Source organism: Macrotis lagotis, chromosome 1 (assembly GCF_037893015.1).
Source record: "Macrotis lagotis isolate mMagLag1 chromosome 1, bilby.v1.9.chrom.fasta, whole genome shotgun sequence".
Classification (NCBI taxonomy): domain Eukaryota; kingdom Metazoa; phylum Chordata; class Mammalia; order Peramelemorphia; family Peramelidae; genus Macrotis; species Macrotis lagotis.
The window spans coordinates 220,812,852-220,839,507 of NC_133658.1; the positions used below are offsets into that span (position 1 = coordinate 220,812,852).

At 33.8% G+C, this 26,656-nt stretch overlaps 1 protein-coding gene across 3 annotated transcripts in view; it reads left to right on the top strand.

Moving 5' to 3' along the window:
• The window catches only part of SPAST (spastin), a 90,811-nt gene that overhangs the window by 24,416 nt on the left and 39,739 nt on the right, over positions 1 to 26,656 (top strand). For 2 of the 3 annotated variants that reach the window (XR_012473421.1, XM_074209672.1), the window contains exons 4-7: positions 9,559 to 9,654; positions 23,646 to 23,833; positions 25,900 to 26,033; positions 26,318 to 26,411. Coding sequence is in view for 2 of the 3 variants with exons in the window: in XM_074209672.1 (XP_074065773.1) it covers positions 9,559 to 9,654; positions 23,646 to 23,833; positions 25,900 to 26,033; positions 26,318 to 26,411 (512 nt within the window). In the remaining variant the exon portion in view is untranslated. The remainder of the gene's footprint in view (positions 1 to 9,558; positions 9,655 to 23,645; positions 23,834 to 25,899; positions 26,034 to 26,317; positions 26,412 to 26,656) is intronic. The other variant, XM_074209673.1, reaches the window with a different exon arrangement.

Sequence of the window (26,656 nt, forward strand, 5' to 3'; positions counted from 1 at the left end):
GTTTGGGGGGGGGCATGTAGAGAGATGAGTATTTTTATTGGGAGTTAACCCTGGTTGAGATATGTTTCCATAATTTAAGGACTACCTGCTTGCCTTTATCAATGTTTCTCCCTTACCTCCTGCCATAGAATACTTGTTTTGTACATACTTCATTCATATTGATTGATATTGCATCATTATTCAAAAACATGTTAATCAGAGAATATTGTAACAAAGCCTTCTTCTAATAAACCTACTTTTCTTGTTCTGCTTTGATTTTATTAGTTATATTAAACATACAATGTGACTAAAGTAGTGACTGATTTGCTCTGTAATTTATAAAAACAGGAAGATATAGCAGTGATATGCTAGAATACATTTCAATTTGTAGTAGCAAAATGGATAACTTTTATGTAAAAGGCTGTCTTTTATTTGAAGTGTTATGCTAGAGTAACCTAACCATTTTTTTAGATAAGTCTCATCCTGAGAAAAGTTCTTTATTTCTCACATTTCTTCTTGATCAAAAGATGATTTTTTTTTGAGGGGGGGAGAATTTTAAATGCTACTGTGTTCTATATAATATTCCTCTTGTTGAAATTTGATTTGGGGATTGAATATTGTTGTAAATTAAACATTTTGAATTTCCTCTTTACAATAAGATTCATTCCTTTTGTTTCCAATAATTCCCAGTCTGTGAACCTAGTGATTGCTGTAAGCTGTAGGTTTATATGTATATATGTAAAGATTTGTGAAAAACCATATGGGATGGTAAATTAAGTCATTTTTGGAGTTTGGAAATCCTGGGTTCATTTTCTTCCTGTCACTTTTCATCCCGGTAAAGTCAGTTAACTCTGTGAATCTACTTTCTAAGTAACAGATTAGCTGCTGTTCAGTATCAGAGAAAGGAGCTGCCAGAGATCCTCCAGATCAAAAAAGAAATTATAATAAAATATATAAATAAGTATTTATATATTTTATATAAAATATATTCTGGAATATGAAGCATTCTAGAATTCAAACTTTTCTTTTATCAGAATACCAATGAACAAATCATGATTGTTAGTCCTAAGATTTAATTTTATAACATTCATTAGTAATATACCAATTTTAAATAAATATTTTAAAAATTTTTAATTATTGAGAGTTTTTATTATTATTATTTTATAAAGCAAATACTTAGGAATTCAAGATAAAGTAATAATCTAGATATGAAGAATGAAAGAATATAAATGATGAAAGAAGTTTTTGATAATAGTCTTGGTCATTTTAAGTAAAAGGAATCATTCTGTTTAGAATTCCTTAAGGTTTTTGTTTTTATTTTTGGCAGGTGGGAGAGGATACTAAGACACATAGCAATTCACTTACACTAACCAAAAGCTGAACATGCTAAGCTTTTTTTTTTAATTATTTAAAGCAATGGGGCTAAGTAACTTGCCCAGGGTCACAGGGCTTGTGCTCTATCCACTGTGCCACCTAGCTACCCCCAATGCTAAGCTTTTTAAAAAAATAATTTTAATAGATTTAGAGAACCATTAGGAAAACCAAAAAGCAAAATAAGTCTTCCATCCATTTCAGGACTTTACAAAAAAGACTGTTAAGAGTCTTGAGGAAGTTCTTAGTTGAGATAAGTGTAGACCTAGAGCAGAGGGCAAATCAGCACCCAGCTTAAGAATTAGGGAATGTAGTAGAGGAACTATCAGAGAGAGAGAGATATGTGCTAAAATTAATTTGTTCCCTCTATGCTGACTATGTATTTTATATTAACACGGAATCTCATCCTGTTCAAGCTCTGGAGAGTATGTAAATGAATTTTTTTAATAAATTGCCCCTCTCTTAGAAGGATTCTGTAAATCCCTGCTCCTAGGTACAAGACTGGCCCTTATCAAGAAAGCACTGAATCCCTGCCCTAGCCTGAAAGGATTAAATCTTTGAGCTTCTACTCCTCAACTCCATGTCCTTAACTACCTCATCTTTGCTCTTTGAGCCATACCCCTCATCTTCATATCCCTCATTACCTCATTTCTGCTGTCATTAATTATCTCATCTTCTTGCCCTTTTAAAAGCTCATCTCTCCTCAGTTAAGTTGCTCATCTTCCTTTGGGAAGCCAGCCTGATCTTGAGGAGCATGCTCTTATACCTTTCCTTCTGCTTTTCCTCTCATGGCAGCTGGTGCTGCTAGTTTCTCTCCCTTACCTTCTGTTAGCCACAACACCTAAATAAACCTGGATCAGATTGATCTTTCAAGTGAATTTTTCCACATTTGCTCAAACACTTGAAACCTTTAGCTGGCCACTTCTACCAGCAACTCTTAGACACTGGAGTGCCCAGGCAGCCCACACCCAAAGCTCAGAAAAAAGAAAAAACTAGGATTGGTACTGGGAAGCATACTACTAAGGGTCTTTCAGTAGTCTACCTCAGGTGGGGATCACAGCAAGAGACAGAGCCAGGGTTAGGGTTGGAACTTTGCAAGAAGGAGGAGACAGAAGGAAACTCAGCAGAAATCAGGAATTCCTTCAGAAGATGGGACCTAGTCTGTCTCACCAAATCCAGAACTGGCAGCTGGACCAGTCTATACCATGGAAGAGAATAGGAGTAAGCCGAATTTGATTCATACACAAAGCCTCAGTCCAAAAACTGACTCTAGAGTTATGAGTAGCAAAAGAAAATCATACAGTGAAGGAGTTCTGTGGCCTGAAAAAAAGTGTCCTGGAAGATGAGAAAACTCCACAAGTCCAAATAAGATTTCAGAGAAAATAATGCCCCAGTCACAAACACATCAGGAGAATATAGAAGAAATAAAATTGAAATAGGGGAATTGATAAGAGAAATATGTTCTATCATTAATAGCCTGCTCTCCCTCTCACTCCCCTGTAACGCCCACCCGCAGACTCATCGTCCAGGCTAAGTACCTTCTCCCCAGCCCCTTTGCTCTTCTTAATTACTTATTCTCTGTTTGCTTGTCTTCACTGACTTCCTTTTCCTTTCCCTTTTCTTAACTTGAATATCCTCTTTGCTCTTCTCCCAGTTGAATCTTCTTTGGGTAACTCCACTACCTTCTTAGAAACTCACCCTCTTTACCTTGTTAAAATACCTAAACTTAATACCCATATGACTGTTTTCCCTCATTAGGATTTCACTTTTGCCCTTCTTTCCCTTAGCTTTTAATCAATCTGTCCTTTAAGCATCTTTCCCTTTAGCTCTCAGCCATACAGACATTTACTATCTTTTTGCTTCTTCAAATAACTTAGCTTATGAACTTTTTGGAGTAGCTTATAGCTTGCACTTTTGTGCAGTCTGTGGATTAAAGTCTAAACTGTGATTTTGTCACCCAAATGAATCACAGCTATCCCTGCAACAACAAAATGAGATACAAAATTTAATTTTTAAAGAAATGACAATGAGGGAGTAAAGAATGGTCAAGAGAATTAATAACTTAAACTATAAAATGTTCAATCTTACCTTGGAATTGAACTCCCTGAAAATTAGAACAGGGTAACAAAAAGCAACAATTTTATGAGATGAGCAAGGCATATTAAATCTAAATCTAAAGATTGAAAAAAAAGAAGAAAACCTAAGGTATTTACTATCACGTAATAGCATCTTTAAATTTTGCAAAGAACTTTACATGTGTTAACTCATTTGATTCTCACAATAGCCTTATTGGGTGGTTGCCATTATTTCCATTTTATAGATGAGAATTTTTTTGTTCAGTTGTTTTACTTGTATTCACTTTGTTATCTCATTTGAGGTTTTCTTGGTAAAGATACTGGTTTACCATTTCCTTCTCCAGGTCATTTTACAGATGAGGAAAATGAGATAAATAGGTTTACGCAACTAGTAAGTGTCTAAAGCCATATTTGAACTTAAGGACTTAAATCTTCCAGGCCCAGCACTCTTATCAACTGTGCCAGCCAACTGACTCACTTGGGCTTATAAGGCAGAGTACAGAATCGAAATATTTTCTTTAATAGCATAATGCTATCACTCCACTTTTGAATAAAGATTAAAAGCAATTGTAGACTAAATCTATATATAAATTTATAGATCAAAAAACTCCAATCAGTTTCATCAAAGAAAATAATGAAACAACTTACTAAAGGTTATGGGATACAGCCAAAACAATTCCAAGGGAAAAAATTATATCTCTAAACATTCACATTAACAAAAGAGAGAAAAATCAATAAAGTAAACATTCCATTAAAACTGCAAAAGCAGAATTCAAAAGACTTAGCTAAATGTCAAAATGAGGACTCAAAAAATTAAAAAGGAAATAAGATTGAAAGAAAAACCCAGTAACATTGAATTAATAGAAATAGGAACTTTTTTGATCTATTAAGATTGATTATCATATAGTCTGATTTTTTTTTTTAGGTTGTTTTTTTTTTTTTGGCGAGGCAAATGGGGTTAAGTGGCTTGTCCAAGGCCACACAGCTAGGTAATTATTAAGTGTCTGAAACCGGATTTGAACCCAGGTACTCCTGACTCCAGGGCCAGTGCTTTATCCACTGCGTCACCTAGCCGCCTTGATTTTTTTTTTATAAAAGAAAGATTTTATTTATTTAGAATTTTGTAATTTTTCCCCCTAATCTGCCTTCCCTCCCCCCAGCCCTCCCACAGAAGGCAGTCTGTTAGTCTTTACATTGTTTCCATGGTATCCATTGATTTAAGTTGAATGTGATGAGAGAGAAATCATATCCCTAAGGAAGAAAAATAAAGTATAAGAGATAGCAAAATGACCTAAGATAGCAGTTTTTTTAAAAAATTAAAGATAATAGTCTTTGATCTTTGTTCAAACTCCACAGTTCTTTCTCTGGATACAGATGGTATTCTCCACTGCAGACAGCCCCAAATTGTGCCTGATGCAATGAGCAAATCCATCAAGGTTGATCATCAGTCCCATGTTGCTGTTTGGGTGTACATTGTTCTTCTGGTTCTGCTCATCTCGCTCAGCATCAGTTCATAGAAATCCTTACAGGCTTCCCTGACTTCCCATCCCTCCTGGTTTCTAATAGAACAATAGTGTTCCATCACCATATAGTCTGAGTTTTAAAAGGAGAAGTAAACCAAAAGTTTGTATGATAAAGTACTATTCACAACAATTGAAGATGAAATCTTAAATGTTCAGTTGTAATTCATCAAAGCTGATAACTGACTAAATTGACAAATATTTACAAACAAAATAAATAATCTAAATTCAGAAGAAATAGTTTCTTCAACCCAACATCCGAAAAAGAAATTGATCATATCTTAACCTTCCCAAAGGGGAAAAAACCCAACCCAAGATCAAATAGTTTTATAAGTGAATTTCATCAAATATTCAAAGAATAAATCAAAATTTATGTAACTTGTTGAAAAAAGAAGTGAATGAATGAAACAAAATGAATGAAATATTATTTGAATATGATCTTGATTCCTTAATTATTAGGGAGGGACAAAGCCAAGAAAGACAAATATTAACCAATATTCCTAATGAATATGTAAATATTAGCTGAAATATTAGCAAAGATGCTACAGTAACATTAAAGTTGTTTATTATAATCAGGTTGTATTTATACCACAAATATAAGGTTGATTCACTATAAGGGAAACTATAACAGACCATATCAATTAAAAAAAAGTAAAAACCACCCAGTCCTATCAAGAAATGCTGAAAAAAACTTGAAAAAAATGCTGACAAAATCTAGAATATCTGTGGAATACCTAGCAAAAGTGACTGAGAATAAGTAATCAGGGCAAAGGAGAACCAAAAGATCAGTGGCATGAAATCAAGGAGTATCTAGAAGGGAACAAGGTGACAAAGGATAAGAAATAAGAAAAGGTTATTGAGTTTGGTAATGAAGAAATTATGAGAACTTTAGAGACAGTGGTTTAGTTGAATGGAAGTCAGATTGCAAGGGGTATAGATGTTAGGGAAAAGAAAGTAGAGGCAATGAAAGTAGACAGCCTTTTCTAGGAATTTGATTGTGAAAGGGAGTAAGGAACAAAATGATAGTACGAGGAGATGAAGATCAATTTGGTATAGTTATCTAAATTAATGGTAAAACATACATATGGAATTGATCTAATTTTTTTATCTAGTTTTGCTTGCTTTTGGACTCTTAGTAAGTCATTTAATTTCTCTAAATTATGTTTTTCTCAATTGAAGATTCTTTTGCTACCTTCATTTTGGGGATTGTTGTAAAGAAGAAATAATGTAGGTAAAGGATTTTGTAGACAGTAAGGTATCCAGGCATTCCATCACCCCATACCCTTTATTTTTATTTGATCCTTATTACAACACTGAAGGATGTATTACCAATAAGGATAATCTGTTTAGAGCCAGAAGGACCTAAGAGTTCATCTAATAAAACACTTTCATTTTATAGTTTAGAAATATATTCAGAGTGGTCAGTTAACTTGTGATCCCACAGTCTGTTAGAGGTGAAATTTGAAAACAGGTCCTTCTGATTTCAAACTCAATAGTCTTTCCACTTATTCCCTTACCAGCTGGAGTCTTACTGACAGCTCAGCATCTAGTTACATTGATGGATCCTGTAATTATTCTTAGGGCTCCCCATTATTACAGATTTTTTTACATATCCATACTTCTTTGGGTGAGGGGAAATAGCTCATTGTTTAACTGAAGAAAACTTTCATTTATAAATATTTTCTTAATTGAAAATGGTATTTTTGCATTGTAGCACTTTCTATCTTGACAAATTTTGTTCATTTAGTTTCAAGTAAAATTTATTTTTACTTTTTTTAAAATTAATTCTTGCAATATAGATTTTTTTTTAACTCAAAAGTTTCCAAAGAGTTTCCAAAGCAGAGCATTTGTATTCTGGGAGAAAAGTGTCTTAGCTTGTTTTCCTTGACTAACAGTGAACTTTTTTGGAGTAGATTCACTTTGGCTGTGAATTCCATAGATCAAAATCGACTTTACAGTTTTCATGTAGACATAAACAGAAATAGGCTCTGTCATTTATTTTAGGAATAGGTAGAACTTCTTAATAATAATTATAAAAATGTACTTCATTTCTGCCCTTCATTTTTAATTGTTTAAATATTTTTGCACAGTTTTTTGAATTTAACATTAATTGATAAAGGTGACATTTTTAATTGTTTTATTTGCTCTAATTCATGTGTTTTACCAACACAAATAGTTCCTGTCTCTGAAGAGTATTATCATTGAGAAAAATCAGATGACCTGTTAGCTAACAAAATCTTCTCCAAGGTATATTATATCAGCTAGCCTAGAGCACAAAAGCTCTGCAGTCCTTTGTGCTTTGTGAGAAAAGGGTAGTTGCTATTCAACCTACCTTAGAGGCATGTGCAGGCTGTACCACAAACCAGCCATGGTGCCTGCCTGTCTGACCTGCAAAGTAAAGCTTAAGGGGAGTCACTGTGTATGTGCAGACTTTCCTATGTTTTGTCTGCAGAGGTGGAAGGAAGCTGAGAACTCTATGTTATATGTCAATACTGAATATGAACTACCTGATTAATATTAAATTACTGAGATATAAATGTTAAAATGTCTCTCTGATCCTCCAGAATTACTAGGAGTGCTGGTCCACACTGAATATAATAATCATTTTATGGTCACAGATCAAAATAATATCTATAGCTGTAATAATATAATGTCTCAGACTGATGTTATAAAAAATCAGGGTATAAGTTAAAGTAGGTTGAATTTTAATGGATTAAAATTTGAGTTTTGTTTTATGTTCTATCATCTTGATGCTTCAGCAGTTGTTTGTGGTTTGCATTTCAAAAGTTCATTTTATGTCATTTGTTTGGGATTTAGATGATCTGAATACTTAAAACCTATGTCAGTGAAACACAAGTGATGACAGGTTTTACTAAGCTGGGAAAGCTTTCAGTATAGGACAAATAAAAAGACTTGTTTATCACTCATCTGAGAACCAACCCAAGTTCAGATTTGACTTAAAGGAAGATGAATTTTTCTTCTACAGCAACATTTGGATGATCATCTCTGAGTTTTGATCTATATTGGTGGAGGGGGCATACTTATGCCAATGAAATTTATTCCTTAAGGGTCTATAAGTAATGGAATCCCAACACATTTTCTGTTGAAAATGGTGTTACAAAGGATGATAGCTTGTTTTTCCTGCTCAATCCTCAAAACCCTATGCCATAGTTGAAATACAGTATTAATAATAATAATGTAGATTAGGGATTCTTAACCTTTTTGTATTTTTTTTAGGTTTTTGCAAGGCAAATAGGGTTAAATGGCTTGCCCAAGGCCACACAGCTAGGTAATTATTAAGTGTCTCGAGGTCAAATTTGAACTCAGGGACTCCTGATTCCAGGACTGGTGCTCTATCCACTGTGCCACCTAGCTGCCCCATAAACTCATTTGGTGTTCTGATAAAACCTATGGAATCCTTAGAGTAGCCTTTTTAAATAGATAAAATGCAAAGCATTACAAAGGAAAAGTATTAAATTGAAGTTCATCTGTCAGAATATTAGTTAATTCACACTCTAGATTAAGAACCTCTGCCCTCTGCTGTAGTACTAATTTCCATCTATTTCATTCATCCATAATGTATTTTGAGTTTGAAGTAGAGATACCTAGAACACATCTCTTTCTGCTGCAGTCACAATGATGTTTTTCCCCTGACCCTGACAAATAACCCAAGGGTGCTGGTCCTTGGCTCGGCTTTCCTAGGACAGCAGAAGTGAGAATAAATAATAGAAGTTGTATTATTCATTAAAAAAAAAGTGTAGATGAGTAAGAAGTGAGTTATTCATGAAATAAGATGTGGCATTAAGGTCTTTAAGAGCTATAATGTATATTGTGTAAGCAATAGCGTGATGATTCTGTTTTGCATCATCAGAAAGGATTTTGCCACAGAATTTGCATTTTTGTTTGCTTGATTATAAATGTAAAGAGGTAGGGTCTTGGTTTCTTCATGAGTTATCTGGAATGACACCCCCACTTAAAAAAGTCTTACTTTCCACTTGACTTTTTTTGTCTGTACTTTTGTAATTTTCCTAATTCTGTTTTCTCTGTTGGATTAGTTTTCTGTACCTATTTGCTCATTAAAATCCTAAGGCCCAAGTCAAAGGCCTTTTTTATAAAACTTTTATTTACATGCCAGCCTATCCCACAGTGATATCCCTCTAATACATATTCTCTTCTACTTTTATCTACAGTTTCATACTTACATAATCTTGGAGTTTTTTATTACAGCATGTTTTAACCTTTCCAGGTAGAAGGTTCTGAGAAGTGAGAATTGTTGTGTCTTAGACTGTGTATTATCCACAGTGTCTTAACACATTTTCTTGTCCATAGCAGGTGCTGAACAAATATTTATTAAAAATAATAATAAGCAAATACTCAGCTTATAATTTAATAACCTTTCATGTTTGCCTATAAACACACTACAGCTATTGATTTCTACAGTTATTTTCCATGCATATGCTTTTTTTGCTAATTAGAATTTATTTGGGTCATATAACTGCATAAAAATCTTAACTCTAAAACCCATTTGATCTTAATATGTACATTTTATTTGTTTACTAGTTTTTTTTGGTTTATTTTGTATTTTTTTTACCCCCTTTCTGTTTGTTGCATAGAGAAGCTGCAACCAGTTTTACAATTTCCCAAGTCGCAAATGGACGTCTATAATGACACTACTAACCTGACATGCCGCAATGGACATCTCCAGTCAGGTGGGTTTGGGTAACTGACACTTATGTAAGTGAGCTCCTGTCTTCAAACCATAAGACTTGCATTTGAAGTTAGATCAACTACTTAACTAGAGGATATGTTTTTCTGTTTTAGAAATTTTAGTTTTCCCATTTCATAAGGCTCTGTTGACTGCTTGTTCTTTGACATATTCTTTGGCATATCTTTGTTCCTGTTGTTAACAATACATGTAAGTAAAATTATATTAAGGAGAATATTAATTAAAAGACAAAACGGTTTCCTGCCTCTGTTCTCCTTTATGCTTTTTTACACAAGCCATCTAATATGAGTAACACTTTTTTCTAATTGATGTTTGAAATTCGTTTTTTCAGAAGGGACATGAAACTTATACTTTTATGTCTTTTGGTGGTGCTACTATAGTAGTAATTTTTGCAAGTGATATTTAAAATTTGTGGGGTTTTTTTACTGATTTTATTGTTTTAGAATTATAATGTATATATTCTAATTATACTTTAATGTAATGTGTACATTATGTATATATATATATTATGAATACTGTATTGTAATATTGAAAATTTGAAGTCAGCTTTATGTGGTAAAAGAAATTGGAATGTTCAGCCAATTCCACTGAATCACTTTGGAATAGATGAAATTTATTATATATTTGCTTGGTAACTGGATGGCAAAAGAAGAAATTAAATTCCATATAATTTTCAAACTATCAGTTTCTTCAATATTTATATATAGCATTTTCCCTTCTTTTATGTCCACTGAAAGTTATTGCTTTCTGTAAACTGTTCTAGGATCAATGTATATTAGATATGAGAACCTCCCTGACTCTACTATAAAGATTATGAAATATTGAAATTTAGGAAGATTATAAAGTAGGTTTTTTTGGTGAAATTCTTTAAAAGGTAAGGTGTTTTGCTGAACTGATTAAAGAGGTTTTCCAATATCTTTTTTACCTTTAAATTTTGATTTTTTACCATAAATTTGATTAGGTTATCATAGAATCTCAGAATTGTAAGAGGCTTCAGAAATTAGTTTTATCAAATTTAGAAAACGTCTAGTCCCTTGTCTTCACCTAACAGTTTGCTTAGGTGCTTTTTGTTCTGAGGTCTATTCTACTTTTTCCTAATTCTAAAATGAAAATATCCCTTTTATCAGTCCTGGTTCTGCTTTTGTGCATTTTCTAACCCGACTTTGTAGAGTTACTATCTGGGGCAAATCAAAACAATTCCTCTTCCCTATTATAATTCTTCAAATACTTGAAGACTGTTATCATGTTCCCTAGTCTTCTCTTCTCCAAACTAAACATCTTAATATCCCTTAAACAAATCTCATGGCATGATGTCAAGGCTGCTCACAACCCTTTATATATATTTGTGTGTGTGTGTGTGTGTGTGTGTTTTCTTTTGAGAATTTTTCATATTATTTTTATCCCATAGTTAAACACCAAATAAAACAAATATTTACATATACATTGTAGAATGGAAGCGACTTATACAAGAAAGAGTCTCTATTACATAGAGCTTGCATTTCATTTTAAGTGAACGATTGACTCAATATGCAGCTCTTAAAATTGCCCTTCTTTTATCTGATTCTTTCTAGTCACTTTTTGGAGGGAAGGAGCCCAATCTCCACCTCCCTTCCCACTTCTACTTTCCCCTCTTTGAAAGAAAAAATCCTTATAGCACATATACATAGTGAAGCAAAGTAACATTGAGATATACAGTTCTCATTCTGCAAGTTGATCTATCAGCTGTCAGGAAATGAGTAACATGCTTCTTCATCAGTCCTCCCTACTGATTGATTTAATTAGAGTTTTTGAATCTTTCAGAGTTATTTATTTTTATATGTTTTTGTTATACAAAATATTCTGGTTCTGCCCCTTTTGCTCTGTATTAGTTCTTATAAAGCTTCTCAGGATTCTCTGAAATCACTTTAGCTACATTTTATGATATAGTAATGTTCATTTACATTCGTGTCCCATATTTGTTTGGTTATTTCTCAATTGATGGACACCTCTTTAGTTTCTAGCTTTTTTGGTATATCAAAGGGAGCTGCAATAAATATATTTGAATATATGGCTATTTTTCTTCTTTCTATGATCTCTTTTGGAAATAAACCTGGTAGTTGTATCTGGGTCAAAAGATATACACAATTTGTTGACTTTGAGGATATAATTCCAAATTATTTTTCAGAATGGTTGGACTAATTCATTGTCCCATCAATAGTATGCTAATGTACCTTTTTTTCCTGCAACCCTGTAAGTAATTATCATTTTGCTTTTCATCTTCATCAATCTGATAGAATTTCATGAAGCTGCTGTCATTTTTTCCATTTATTTGTTAGTGATAACAGCAGAATATTTTTCCATTTGCTTACTGAGAATTTAGATTTTTCTTTGAAAACTGTTTATATACATTGACAAGTTATCTCTTGGAGGATGGTTCTTATGAATTCACATTGTGTATTTGAGACCTTTATCAGAGAAAACTGCTACAAGAGTCCCCCCCTTCCCATTAGCTGTTTCCCTTGTGATGTCAACTTCATTGATTTTGCTTCTGCAAAAACTATTTTAATTTTATGCAGTTAAAATTATGTACTTTATCTTCTTGTGATCATCTCTGTCCTTTGATTATGAACTTTTCAATGCCCAATCCATACATGTGAAAGATATTTTCTTCCTATCTCCACTGATTTCTTTTATCATTTGATTTTTTTTATATCAAAGTCATATACATATGATGCATATACTTGAAGCTTATTTTATGGTGTGAGATGATTCACACCTAATTTGGCCCAGAAGTGCTTTCTAGTCCTTAACCGAGTAGTTGGGATATTTTCACCTATTAAATATGAATACTATGCTGCTATATCAATTTGTTTCTGAATGTTGTATACCTAATCTTTTTCTTTGATCAACTTTTTTCTTTTTAATTCAGTATTAAGTAGTTTTGCTGATCGTGTTTTCCCAGTTTAAATTTTGGTTTTGTTAGTTTTTCATTAATGCTTTATGTTTTTTGATCATGTATTTCTCTAGATGAATTTTTTTTCCTAACTCCATAATGTAATTGGTAATTTAACTGGTAAGGCATTGAATAAGTAAATAAATTAATTTAAGTAATATCATCCTAGGCACTCTCAGAATTATCTTCTTTTATCCTTACATCTGATGCCTACATATGTACATAATAAATATTCTAGGTGTTGTTTGTACCTGGAGGAGTACATTGGTACAATTATTTCTTTAGTTCTGGCCATTTTCCTTCTCGATTAAGGTTTAAGATGCCACCTACCTTCCACATTGCATTTTTGATATGTGGTTATTTTGGTTTCATTTTAATTCATTTATAATAAGTTCTCCAGATCTTTTTTAGTTGAAGTTACCTAAAACCATGACCTCCCCATCTTGTAGTTATAAAATTGCTTTTTGAATCCAAGTGTATATATAAGTTTTTTTATTTATCCTTTCAATTCTGTGGTATTGGATATGGCCTGATGTTTGAAATCTTTTTGTCTTCTATCTTTGTTATACAGCAGTGTGCGCTTTTTGTCTAAGTTCATATTGCTTATAAAGGAAAAAATTTATGAACATTATTAGGTATTTTAAAACTGTATTAGATATTATCAAAGATCTTTTTTAGCTTTATATGTATGACCAAACAAGGAGATTGGCTAATCTTTTATTTAAAGTGAGCATAACAAGTAAGCAGTGCAAATGTTGTACTAATATTTGAAGTAAAACAACAGGTAGGGTGTTAGGTAGATCCTCTCAGGGAATTTTAAAAGGACATAGATTAGTTCTTTCACAAGATGAGAAAAATATCAAGAAACTTATCTTTTTTGGAGGGCAAACCCATACTCATGAGATTATGAATCCATTGAAATGGAAGTATCTATTTTTACGTTCGTTTTAAAGAGGTTTTCATCTATTGTGTAATTACTAAATGCAAAACACTGAAAGGTTTGGGATGAAATAAAAGGTTCATTTTGGAATCATACCTATACTTGTGGAGGCAAGTAATATATAATAGAAGCCTTAGATAAGTCTACTAGTAACTATAGTAGAAAATAGTACAAATTAAGAGGATAAAGGGAGGTATGAGCAAAGGGATATATAGTGATCCTGTTGATCTATTCATTCCTGTTTAGAGCAAGAATATTGGAGAAAATGAGTCAAAGATTACTTGGTGAGCATGTTGTTTGATTTTTTTTTAGTTTTTTTGTTGTTATTTTTTTCCAAGGCAGTGGGGTTAAGTGGCTTGCCCAAGGCCACACAGCTAGGTAATTATTAAGTGTCTGAGACCGAATTTGAACCCAGGTACTCCTGACTCCAGGGCCAGTGCTCTATCCACTGTGCCACCTAGCTGCCCCTGTTTGATCTAGTTTTAAAAGAACTAATGAGAATTCAGCAAGGAGAGGTAGAGAAGTAAACATGTCAGATATAGGGAAGAGTATGAATGTATGAATGAAAACCTACCCTTCCTCCTAATTTTCCTAGTTGTTGTTGATGATACTACCTTTCTTTGAGTAATCTTTGTCTCTTCCCTGATTTTTCACTTTCACTTTGCTCCAAAACCAAGAACTTCTCATCTGGACTATGTAATAACTTCCTTATAGGATTTCCTGCCTCTAATCTTTCTCTCCAATCCCTTCTCTACATAACTGGCAAATATATATCCCTAGACTCTTAGGTGATCATCTTATTCCCCCGAACAAGAAGCTTTAGAAAAAGTGCAACCCCCTTTTTTTTTTTTTATCATTTAAACCCCTCACAGTCTGACTCCAACCTGTCTTTCTAGATTGATTAGATAATTACTTTGCTTCAGTCAGACTAGCACTCTTGCTTTTCCTCTGAAGAGCAGCCAGTCTTTACCTTATGTAGCATTAGGTTGTCCAGCCATACCTTGGATTGCATTCCATTCTTACCTCCTAGAAGCCCTAGATCACTTCAGGGTTCCACTCAGTTCCCCAGTTGTTAGCACTGTTTTCACCTTTCCCCTTTATTATTATGCATTTATTTTTTATTTTGCTGTGGACATGTATTCCCACTCCCAGAATACTGTGAGTTAACCAAGGACAAGCATTATGTTTTCTGTTTTTATCCCTGGCATGGTACCTGGCGCATGGTAGGCATTTAGTAAATGGAAAGGTGGGGGGGGGAATAAGCATTTATTGCTTTATAAATATTATTTCATTTGATCTTCATAACAATCTGGGGAAATAGATGCTGTTCTCCCCATTTTATAGTTTTTGGGGGGTTTTTTTAGATTTTTTTTTTTTCAAGGCAATGGGGTTAAGTGGCTTGCCCAAGGCCACACGGCTAGGTAATTATTAAGTGTCTGAGGTCAGATTTGAACCCAGGTACTCCTGACTCCAAGACCGGTTCTCTATCCACTGCGCCACCTAGCCGTCCCTGTCTCCCCATTTTATAGTTAGGGAAACTGAGGCAGACAGGTTAAGTGACTTGTCTAGGTCACACAACTAGGAGGTCTGATGCCAAATTTGAATTCAGGGCTTTCTAACTCCATGCCTAGTTCTCTTATCTACTGTGCCACCTGGCTATCTCAAATACTTGTTTAATTCATGGAGTAAAATCCAAGTTGTGTACAGGGAACAGAGTAGTACATTTGACTGGAGCATGATATGAAAGAAGTCCAGAAAGGTAGAGAATCTAATTGTATAAGACCTTTAATACTAGGCAGAGAAATTTTGATCTTTCATCAGTATTCTTTTGAATTTTGAGAGGAATAGCATCAAAAATTTATCCATAAGGGACTAGTTATCTACTGTGCAACCTGCCTCACCCTATACTAGAGCCTATCTGAGAAAGGTAAGGGAGAAAAGATGGGATGGGGGGGGTGTATGAAGTAATAGACCAATAGAATTAACCACCTGTCTACCACTATAAATTGTATGATTTAATTCTCCAGGGTATGATGCTACCAAAGTTTTTATATAATTTGGGTAATTATATAAAATTGATGCAGTATATACACCTATATGAATTTTCCCAGAAGTGATACAACATTATATAATTCTTAGATGCCTTTAGCATAAAAAATAAAGTCTAATAAGATGCTTTGAAGTGGGGAGAGAGCATTTGGGAAGACCTTTTTAGGCCGGAATATAGTTAATATGGGTAATAATAAGGCTCTGCTTTTATTAATTGGCATTATTTATTTATTTATTTTTGCAAGGGAAGTGGGATTAAGTGGCTTGCCCAAGGCCACACAGCTAGGTAATTATTAAGTGTCTGAGACTGGATTTGAACCCAGGTACTCCTGACTCCAGGGCTGGTGCTTTATCCACTGCGCCACCTAGCCACCCCCCTTTATTAATTGGTATTATTAACAATAGAAAGGAATGATTGGGTACAAGAGATACTTCAGCATAGAACCAACAGAAATAAAAGGTGAAGCAGAGTCAAAAAGAGCACTCTTGTTATGAACTGGGAGATTTATGGAAATAGTAGTGCAATCTTAGAAACAGTGAAATCAGAAAGAGGGCTAGATTTTAGGATAAAAGACCTCAATATGGGATTTAATAATGAGATGAAGTACATTGAGATAGAGTCCATAGGGAGTTGAAGATTGAATTTTGGAGTCCAGAAGGGAAGTTTTGAAGCCCCCTGTTTATGGGTGATAGTTAAAACTATCTCTGCCACATAGCTGGGCCTGGCACAGTTCATCAGCAGAGGTTCTAGCTCCTCCCTGACTCTCCCATCACTGCCTGGGAGGTGAGAATTCATATGGCTAAGTGGAAGGCTTCCTCCTATTCTGGCTGTCCCTTGAACTCTGTCAGTTTCAGGGACCCAACCTGGAGGTGTTTCCATTTCAGTTAGCTGAGCCTCCAACCTGGGAACTTGCTTTGAATCTTCTCTAGTTGACTCAGGAGGATGCTTCGACTCTTGTTTATTTTTGCTGTTCTACATTTGCCCTAAGGTATTTTTAAAAAAAAATTTTGTTTGTTTTTGCAAGGCAGTGGGGGTTAAGTGACTTGCTCATAGTCTCATAGCTAGGTAATTATTAAATGTCAGAGGCCGGATTTGACCTCAGGTCCTCCTGAATCCAGGGCCAATGCTTTACCCACTGTGCCACCTAGCTGTCTCTAAGGTTATTTTTTGACTTGTTTGTGGAGGAAATCTGGAGGGCTTGAAATTTTTTGACCTATTCTGCCATCATCCCAGAATCCTCTCTGCATAAATGATTTTTTAGCATTTTGTATAAGTTGGGGCAATGAGACTTCACTTAGTTTTTCACATGAATCAAATTTTTGCTTAATGATGTGGAATCCAGTTCAGTTGAGATCACTGAAGTTATCATTTTGTTATTGTTATTTTGAAATTGATCTGTGACCTGAAGAAACTCGTGTTTCTTTTTAACTTTCAAAATAAATCAAACAGTAGTACATTCGTACTCCAATGATTCATGGGGATTAGGGATGCAGGACCCTTATAAATAGTAAGACTTAACTAAAAGTAAGCATTAAAAAAGAATAATTTTTCCACATGATGGTTTTTACAAAGAGACTGGTTATTTGTTTTTTAAAAAAATTAAATATTCTATTAAAATTTTACATTGTACACTAATGCATTGTGTGTTTAATAACTTAATTTCAAAATATAGAGTAATATAACAGTTTTTGCTCATCCTCAATAGAATTTTTTTGTTCATTTGTTCTCATTTACTTTTTGTTCTTCTTCTGGATCTACTTTTTTTCCTTATAATTTCATAAAGATCTTTCACATTGCCTTGTATTCCTCTCTCTCTCTCTCTCTCTCTCTCTCTCTCTCTCTCTCTCTCTCTCTATATATATATATATATATATATATATATATATATAATATATATGTATGTATATGTATATATATACATATATAATTTACACACATATATGTATGTATGTATGAATAAAATGCTTCCCTGTGTTTTTGTAGTGGTTAATGTCCCCTTTTTGAAACTTCTATAGTATATTGCTAGATTATACTCCACAAATATTCAGGAAATTTGCAATCACTGTATCATTGAACAAACTTTTACTAAGCTTTTCTTAATACTGTATATTCAGACATTGAGAATACAAACACAAATGTAAGACTGTTTTTGCCTTCAAGGAGTTTTATATTCTATTTTAGAGATATAGCACCCACAGATTAATAGATAGAGCATATTAAATAGCATATAAATATACAGTGATTTAGGCAATACATTTAACAATAGGCCTTAGGAAAGACCACTTTATGGAGGTCTCTTAAGTTGAATTTTGTAAGGGATCTTAGAGGTTTCAAGAGGTGCAGGTATGTAGGAAGAGTATTCCTGGGTAAGGAGGGAAAAGATGAAATATCACATATGGAGAATATCAAATAGCTCACCCTATACTGGGAAGATCAAATACATTTAAGTTGGTATAGTTTTTGGTTCATTATAGATAACTGGTGGCATAGTGGACAGAGCATTAGATCTCGTATCAGGTAGACCCAAATTCAAACCAGGTGTCAGATACTTATTAGTTGTATGATGCTGTGCAAGGCACTTATTTTTTTTTTTTTGCCTCAGATTCCTTACCTGTAAGATAGTGATAATAATAGCACCTACTTCCAAGGATGGTGAGGATCAAATGAGGTAATATTTGTAAAGTATGCTTTATAAATGCTAACTATTACTAGAAGACAGCATGGCATATTAAATAGAAGACTGATCTTAGAATATAGAAAAAGTAGATTTAAATTCCACCTCTGAATCATACTAGTTATGACAAGTAACTGTAATTCTTCTAAGCCTCAACTTGTTCTGTAGAACAGGTGTCCTTGCATAGCTGGGTGGTATTGTAAAGTTCATGAGATGATGTTTGTTTCTCAAAATTTCTTTTGTTATTAAATTTAATATGTCTTGTTAGTCTATTCTAAACTCTTAATCTGGAATAATAAATATGGAGTAAAATTTTCAAATATTGTCTTCTTTCATTTCTTCCCACAGATGCCTCCAAAGTTTAAGCAATCATTTTATTCTTGACCTTGGAACATGTATAGTTTCATAATTATAATGCCAGAAGTCTTTATTAAGTAATAATAAGCATTTATTAAGTAATTACTGTGTGTCAAGTACTGTGGCTCAGGCTGAGAATACAGAGAAAAGAAAACAGTCCCTGCCCTCAGGAATTCTAGTGGATTTTCTCTCCTAATAGAAGACAACATTATATAATTAAGTACACACAAAATAGAGAGCTAGAGAAATGAATCAGAGAGAAGCCCTTGGCTGTGGGGAGGAGTTAAGGCTTCCCTAAAAAGTTGGGGTTTAAACTGCATCTTCAAGGAAAACTGGGAGACTGTCAGTGAAGAGCAGAGCATTCTGGGCAAAGAACAGAAAGGGGAAATATGGAGGATAGTCAAGCAGAGTGATTATAGTTCTCACCTAGAAAGTTCTACATTGTACTAGAAAAATGGAGTTAAGACAGTTCCATCCACAGTCAGAACTGTCTGGAGGACTTCATCATCTAGACCAGAATGTCTTAATCTTCTTTGTGTCATAGATACTTTTGGCAGTCTGATGAAGCCCCTTGTCAGAATGTTTTTAAATACATAAAATAGAATACTTAAGTTTACAGAGAAAATCAGTCATCAAGATACTAAAAAATAAATTCCCTGACTCTATAGAAAGAACTCCTTATCTACAGTTATCCTTTCATTTGTGCTGTTTTTTTTTTAATGAACTTTGACTGTTACAAATGACTTTAGCAAACAATTATCTTCAAATTTTATGCCTTGTCTGATATTAATAGGTTATCTGAAAAAGTTAATTGCTTTAAAGCTTTAATGAAATTTGTGTGGTTTTGAAGTAATCATGGGAGACGTCTTGATGGAATAAAGGCTTTTATATCAAATATATATATATATATATATATATATATATATATATATATATTTTACGTATTCTAAGTCAGCAAATGCAAGTCTTATTCAGCCATACCCCAATTGATGAACATCCTGTCAGTTTCCAATTCTTTTTCACCATGAAAAGGACCGATATAAATGTGTGTATGTGATGTATATCCTTTCCCTTTGCTCTTTTTGGATACAGACCTTGTAATGGTATTGCTGTGTGAAAAGGTTTTATAGCCCTTTCAGCATATGGTTCAACCAGTTCACAGTTCTCCCAACAGTGCATCAGTTTTTCCACATATCTTTCAGTATTTGTCATTTTCCTGTTAGCCAACCAATCTGATGAATGTGAAGTGGTATCTCAGGATTGTTTTAATTTATATTTGTTTAATCATTAGTGATTTAAAGCATTTTTATGTGATTCTTGATAGTTTTGATTTCATCATGTGAAAATTTGTCATATTATCCAATCTAATGGAAATAAATTAGTATCTCAAGATTGTTTTAATTTGTACTTTAAAATTTTTTTTTTATTAAAGGCAATGGGGTTAAGAGTGACTTGCCCAAGGTTATACAGCTAAACAATTAAGTGTCTGAGGCTACATTTGAACTTGGATCCTCCTGACTCTAGGGCCAATGTTCTATCCACTGTACCAACTAGCTGCCCCCTTAATTTGTATTTTTTAAATCATTAATGATTTAGAGCACTTTTTATATGTCTTTTGATAGTTTTGATTTCATCATCTGAAAACATACACATATGTATGAGTATGTTTTAAGTCCTCTTAAATTATTTAGTGTTGGAAGGAGAATTTAAACTTATCCTATTCAGTAGCCACACCAGTTGCTCTATTGAGTAATTTAGTTTTTTTTAGTTTAGTTTATTTATTTTTTTTTTGGAAGGCAATGGGGTTAAGTGGCTTGCCTAAGGCTACACAGCTAGGTAATTATAAAGTGTCTGAGGCTGGATTTGAACTCAGGTACTCCTGACTCCAAGGCCAGTACTCTATCCACTGCGCCACCTAGCCGCCCTTTCTATTGAGTAATTTAAAGCTCCAATTTTAATTTTGAGTATTATATTAAATTGTGATATGTAATATAGGAAAATATTATTTTGAAATGATGAATTTTAAGAATATTCTGCAGTTAAACTGACAGGATCTTTTAAAACAAATTGTTTATAACCTGAATTCTAATGAAAGTACAGTTTATATTAGAATTCATTTTGTACAGTACTATTTTTATCCTCAATGGTATCCTATTTTTTTTTTAATATAATTTTGACAATTTTACTTTAGGTTTTCTTTCTGGTTTTCTTTTTTTGACATTTTTAACAATTCATTTGTTTTCCAATAATATAAAATAGTAAGATGTACCGATCCTTTTTTGCAAGGCTCTGAATTCTACAGTTTCCCCCCTCCACAGAAGGCTGTCTGATAGTCTCTACATTGTTTCCATGCTATATATTGATGTAAATTGAATGTTATAAGAGTAAATATAAAATTCCTCCCCCCCTCCCAAGAAGATGAGAAACCTCAAGAATAGAGAGGGGGAAAAAAAATTATACTTCAGTCTGTGTTCAGTTTTCAATGGCTCTGTCTTTGGGGTGAGTTGCTTTCTTTATCATAAGTCCACCATGCTTCAATATTTTTCCCATAGTTGCTATTACTAGCTGTACCTCCACTCTTTTACTCCTCACTCTCATTTGTTCTTTTTTCTCTCTCCTTTCATCCTGGCCCTGTTCAAAAGTGTGTTGTATCTGAGTACTCTCCCCTATCACCTATTCCCCCCCCCTTCCCTCCCCCCATTCCCCCTTATCCTGTTCATTTCTTCTTATTTTTCTCTAGGGTGAGATAGATTTCCTCAGCCTATTAAGTGTGCATGTTGTTTCCTCTCTGAGCCATTTCTGATGAGAATGAAGGCTCGCTCATTCCGGCTTGCCTTCCCCCTTTCCACTCCATTGAAAAAGCTTTTTCTTGACTGTTATGTGAAATTTCTTAGCTTCATCTCCTTTTCCTTCCTCCTGGTATTTTCCTTTATCACCCATTGACTCCATCTTTTTACTATATTATACCATTATATTCCACTCCTTCCTATGTCCTGTCTATATATGCATCTTCTAACAGCTCTTATGAATGAGAAAATTCATATGAGTTATCAATATCTTCTTCCCATGCAGGAATACAAACAGTTGAATATCCTTAAGTTCCTCATAGTTAGTCCTTCTCTTCCACTCCCTTTATGGTTCATCATAGGTCTGTACTTGGAGATCAAACTTTCTGTTCAGCTCTGGTTTTTTTCAGTAGGAAAGTTTGAAAGTCCCCTGTTTCATTGAAAGTCCATCTTTTCACCTGAAAGAGGATGCTCAGTTTTGCTGGGTAGTTGATTCTCAGTTGTAAACCAAGATCTTTTGCCTTCCAGAATATCATATTCCAGTCCCTACGAACCCTTAATGTAGATGCTGCCAGATTCTGTATGATACTATGGAGCCTTGGTAGTTGAATTGTTTGTTTCTGGAAGCTTTTAGAAATTTCTCTCTGATTTGGGAGTTTTGGAATTTGGCTATAATATTCCTGGAAGTTTTTTTGGCGGGGTGGGGCTCTCTTTCAGACCTGTGAATTCTTTGATTTCTATTTTACCCTCTGCATGTAGAATCTCAGGGCAATTTTTCGGTATTATTTCTTGAAAAATGGAGTCTAGGCTCTTCTCCTGGTCACGGCTTTCAGATACTCCAATAATTTTTAAATTATTTCTTCTGGATCTGTTTTCGAGGTCAGTTGTTTTTCCCAATGAGATATTTCACATTTTCTTCTAATTTTTGGATTTTTTTTTTGAAGAGTTGTATTTCTTCCTGATTTCTTGCAAAGTCATCAGCTTACTTTAGTTCCATTCTGCATTTGAAGGAGTTATTTTCTTCAGAGAGCTTTTTTTTTAAATCTCCTTTTCCAGCTGGCCAATTCTGCTTCTTTAAGGCATTCTTCTCCTCATTTGCTTTTTGTTTTGCTTTTTTCCATTGCTTCCATTGCTTTTTCCATTTGCTTTTTTTCAGCACTTTTTTTGTATATCTTTCACCAAGCTTTTGATTTGGTTTTCATGATTTTTCTGTAGCACTCTCATTTCTCCTCCCAATTTTTCTCCATCTCCCTTAATTGCTTTTCAAAGTCTTTTTTTTTTTAGCTCAACCATAGTCTGAGCCCATTTTCTGTTTCCTGTGGAGATTTTAGATATGGAAGCTTTGATTTTGTCATTATCTGCATATGTGTTTTGATCCTCCTTGGGACTAGAGTAATTCTCTATGGTCATTCTTTTTCTGTTGTTTGCTTATTTCCTCAGCCCAAGACAGCACTTCCAAGGCTTTTGGGGTTTTTTGGGGGGCGGGAGATGGGGACATCCCACTGGGACCTTTATTCCTCCAAGGTCTTATGCTCTCTTGCTTATGCTTTGATATGTAGATTTTCCCCCCCCTCACCTTACTTCCCTCTGCCCTGGAGCTATAAAAAGGAATCCAGCTTGATTATTTAGTATGGAAGCCCAAATTGTAATATCTGAGTGTAGGCAAACAGCAGAGTCCTACCCCAGGGAGAGCAGAGAAATTTCTGCAGACTTCCCTTACCGGCTCTGTGGGTGCAGGCTCTTTTCTCCAGATTCTTGTAGCAGGCTCTGTAGCCAGAGCTCCCTCACCCCACACTCACCCGGGTGCAGCAGAGTTCTCTCACTGTCCCTTCAAGCTGTTGCTGATGATCTCTGGACTGGGCTGGTGAAACACACCTTTCCTGCGGAACTTCTAAGTTATCTTGGACTAGGAAAATGTATCATTCAGTCTTTCTGTGGGTTCTACCCCTCTAAAATTTGGCTGGGGTCATCATTAGTTTGGTTTTTTTGGAGTTTGGGGGGAAGGAGTTCCTGGGAAATGCTGCCTTCATGCAGAATTCTTGACTCCACCCCCCCAAGGGTATTCTAAAACAGTTACATTAAATACATTTTTTAGATTTTGGAAGGAAGCTTTGATCAATTTTGAGTAGAGAAAATATTTTTGTGTTTATAGATTTTTATTTTGAATATTAGACTTCTAGATCGCAATATTCTAATGTTACCTGTTATAAAATATTTTAATTTTTTTTCTTTCAGAAAGTGGTGCCGTTCCCAAAAAAAAGGATCCATTAACACACACCAGTAATTCACTTCCTCGGTCAAAAACAGTTACAAAAACTGCATCCACGGGTCTTTCAGGCCATCATAGAGCACCCAGTTGTAGTGGGCTATCTATGCTCTCTTCAGCTAGACAGGGAACTGTCCCTGCAACTACATCTTATAAGGTACTTTAAAAGTGTAACCAAACATTCTGTGCTACTGAAATGATTGTGCATATGACAGATGTTGGAGGGGGAAGGTGGGGAAAATGAGACATTAATGCATTGTTGGTGGAGGTGTGAACAGATTTAGCTATTTTATAGAGCAATTTGGAACCTACATCCAAGGGGCTATAAAATCCTGTATATTCTTTGTCCTAGCAATGTCACTACTAGGTCTGTATTCCAAAAAAAGAAAAAAAAGAAAAAGAACAAATGTCTACAAAAATAATTATAGCAGCTTTTTTTTTGGTGACAAGGGATTGGAAATTGAGGAGATGCCAATCAGTTGGGGAATGGTTAAACAAATTGTGTTATTGATTATGTTGGACTACTATTATGTTATAAGAAATAATGAGTAGTATGCTCTCAGAAAGAAAAAACTTGGAAAGACTTCAATGAGTTAATGAAATATAAAATGTACTGTGTACAAAGTAACAACAGTATTGTAAGTTGATCAGCTGTGAATGACTTAGCTATTCTCAGCAATACAATGATCCAAGAAAATTCTGAAAGACTTCTGATGAAAAATGCTATCCATCCTGATGGTGTCCAAATATAGATTAAAGCATGCTTTTTAAAATTTATTTTTCTTGACGTTTTTTGGTGTATATTTTTCTTTCATAGTATTTCTGTTATTGAAATGTTTTACATGCCTACACATAAATAGCCTGGATCAAATTGCTTGCCTTCTCAATTTGGGGATGGGGAGATTGGGAAGAGAGAATTTGAAACTCAAAAGTTTAAAAATGAATGTTAAAAATGGTTTTTACATGTATTTGGGGAAAATTAAATACTAAATTAACTTTTTGAAAAATCAGAATACTTATTCTATAAAAGTGTGTAACTTAGAACAGGGACTTAATTGTAAGGGTTCAGTTTCTTCATTTGAAAAAGACAGAGTTGGGCATTATGACTAACTAAGGTCATCTCTGGCTTTAAGGTTTTTATGTATCATATTCTATACTACAAGACACTACTTAATGGAAAATAACTGAATGTCAGGTATGATCCTCTATTCATGGTAAACCTCTTATAGTGAACTTGATTAGTATTTTTGCATTATTTTACTTGAAATAAATGTCACATCTTTTTATAGACACTGAAGGAAAAAAAATGGTTGTGCTTCATTTTTTTTGTTCATGTATGTTTTGTTTTTTAAGCTTTTGCAAGATAAAGGGGTTTAGTGACTTGGCAAAGGGGTTTAGTGACTTGCCCAAGGTCACAAAGCTAGGTAATTGTTAAGTGCCTTAGGTCAGATTTGAACTCAAGTCCTCCTAACTCCAGGGCTAGTGCTCTATCTAGCTACCCCATGTGTTTTCTGTAACAGAATAAGTTATATTCCTAAAAAAAAAAAGTAAAGTTGCAAGCTGTGTTTCTGAAAATGGATTTCACTTGAAAGTGCAGTTAGAACTTAATATTAAAGGGCTTCCTAACCCTGACTCCTTTGGTGCCTATTTTGTCTTTATATATTGCATTTATTTACATAGTACTTCCATTTTTATTTGGAACCTTCATTTTCTAATTATTATAAACAACTTATGAATCTTAACACTTGAGGGATTTGGTATAATGTTTCTTATAGATTTGATCTAGTCTATGAGACTTAATTTATTTGTGAAATGGTGATTTCAAAAAGATTTTTAATATTTAAGCTATTGAATTCTTTTGGATAAAGTCTAACCCATACCTGCCTTATGATAAATATTTTAATAGTGAAAATGTGTATAGTTAAGGTTTGCTGGGATTAAATTAATTATAGTAAATTTCAGATTTGAAGTACTTAGATGAAAAGCTTTGAATCTGTAGGGTAGAGGATCTAATTTTGAAATGCTCTTCAGCCAATGTGGTAAGTAAAAATAAATATTTACCAACACAATTATGAAAAAATAACCTTTTAACTGTGAATATACTTAATTTTTATTTCATAATTTAAATTTTTTAAGTGTCTGAAAATTTAACTAGAACTTGTTAGGAAAGAATACAAACATTCCATTGTATTTGCTTCACTCTTAAAACTTTTTTCTTTTAAGGGCACTCCCAAAACTAACAGGACAAATAAGCCTTCAACCCCTATGCCTACTGCTCGAAAAAAGAAAGATTTGAAGAATTTTAGGAATGTGGACAGTAATCTTGCTAATCTCATTATGAATGAAATTGTTGACAAGTAAGTTATATTATTTAATTTTCTTCTATTCATCTGTTTAAAATTGTTATTTTGTTCCTAATGTGATTCTAAGTGAATAAAGTTTATTGTTTACATACTTTTTACGTTTTTCATTTCATGATAGTTTTCACTCAATAAAAAGATGATTCACCTGTACATAAATATTTAAATTAATCCTGAAAATTACCAAATGTTTAATAGATTATTAATTATTTCACCTCAATTTAAATATAACAGTGAATAGATTCCCATCATGGGATTAATTTTAATTTTTTTTTTGACAGTGGAACAGCTGTCAAATTTGATGATATAGCTGGGCAAGAGTTAGCAAAGCAGGCATTACAAGAAATAGTTATTCTTCCTTCTCTTAGACCTGAGGTAAGAATATCCATTAACATTTTCCTATCACATCCTGCATCGTGGCATTGTAGAGACAATAAGCAATTGATGCTATTGGCAGTACAATTATATTCACATGTTATTTGCTATTATGACAATAGAGGTAATGAAAATAAGGAAAAAATGCTAAGATAGATAAAGGAATAAAAATCAAAATATTATGTATTAGTGCAATATCATAACTAATTATATAGTAGGGGAAATGGTATTTGCCATTTTTCAGT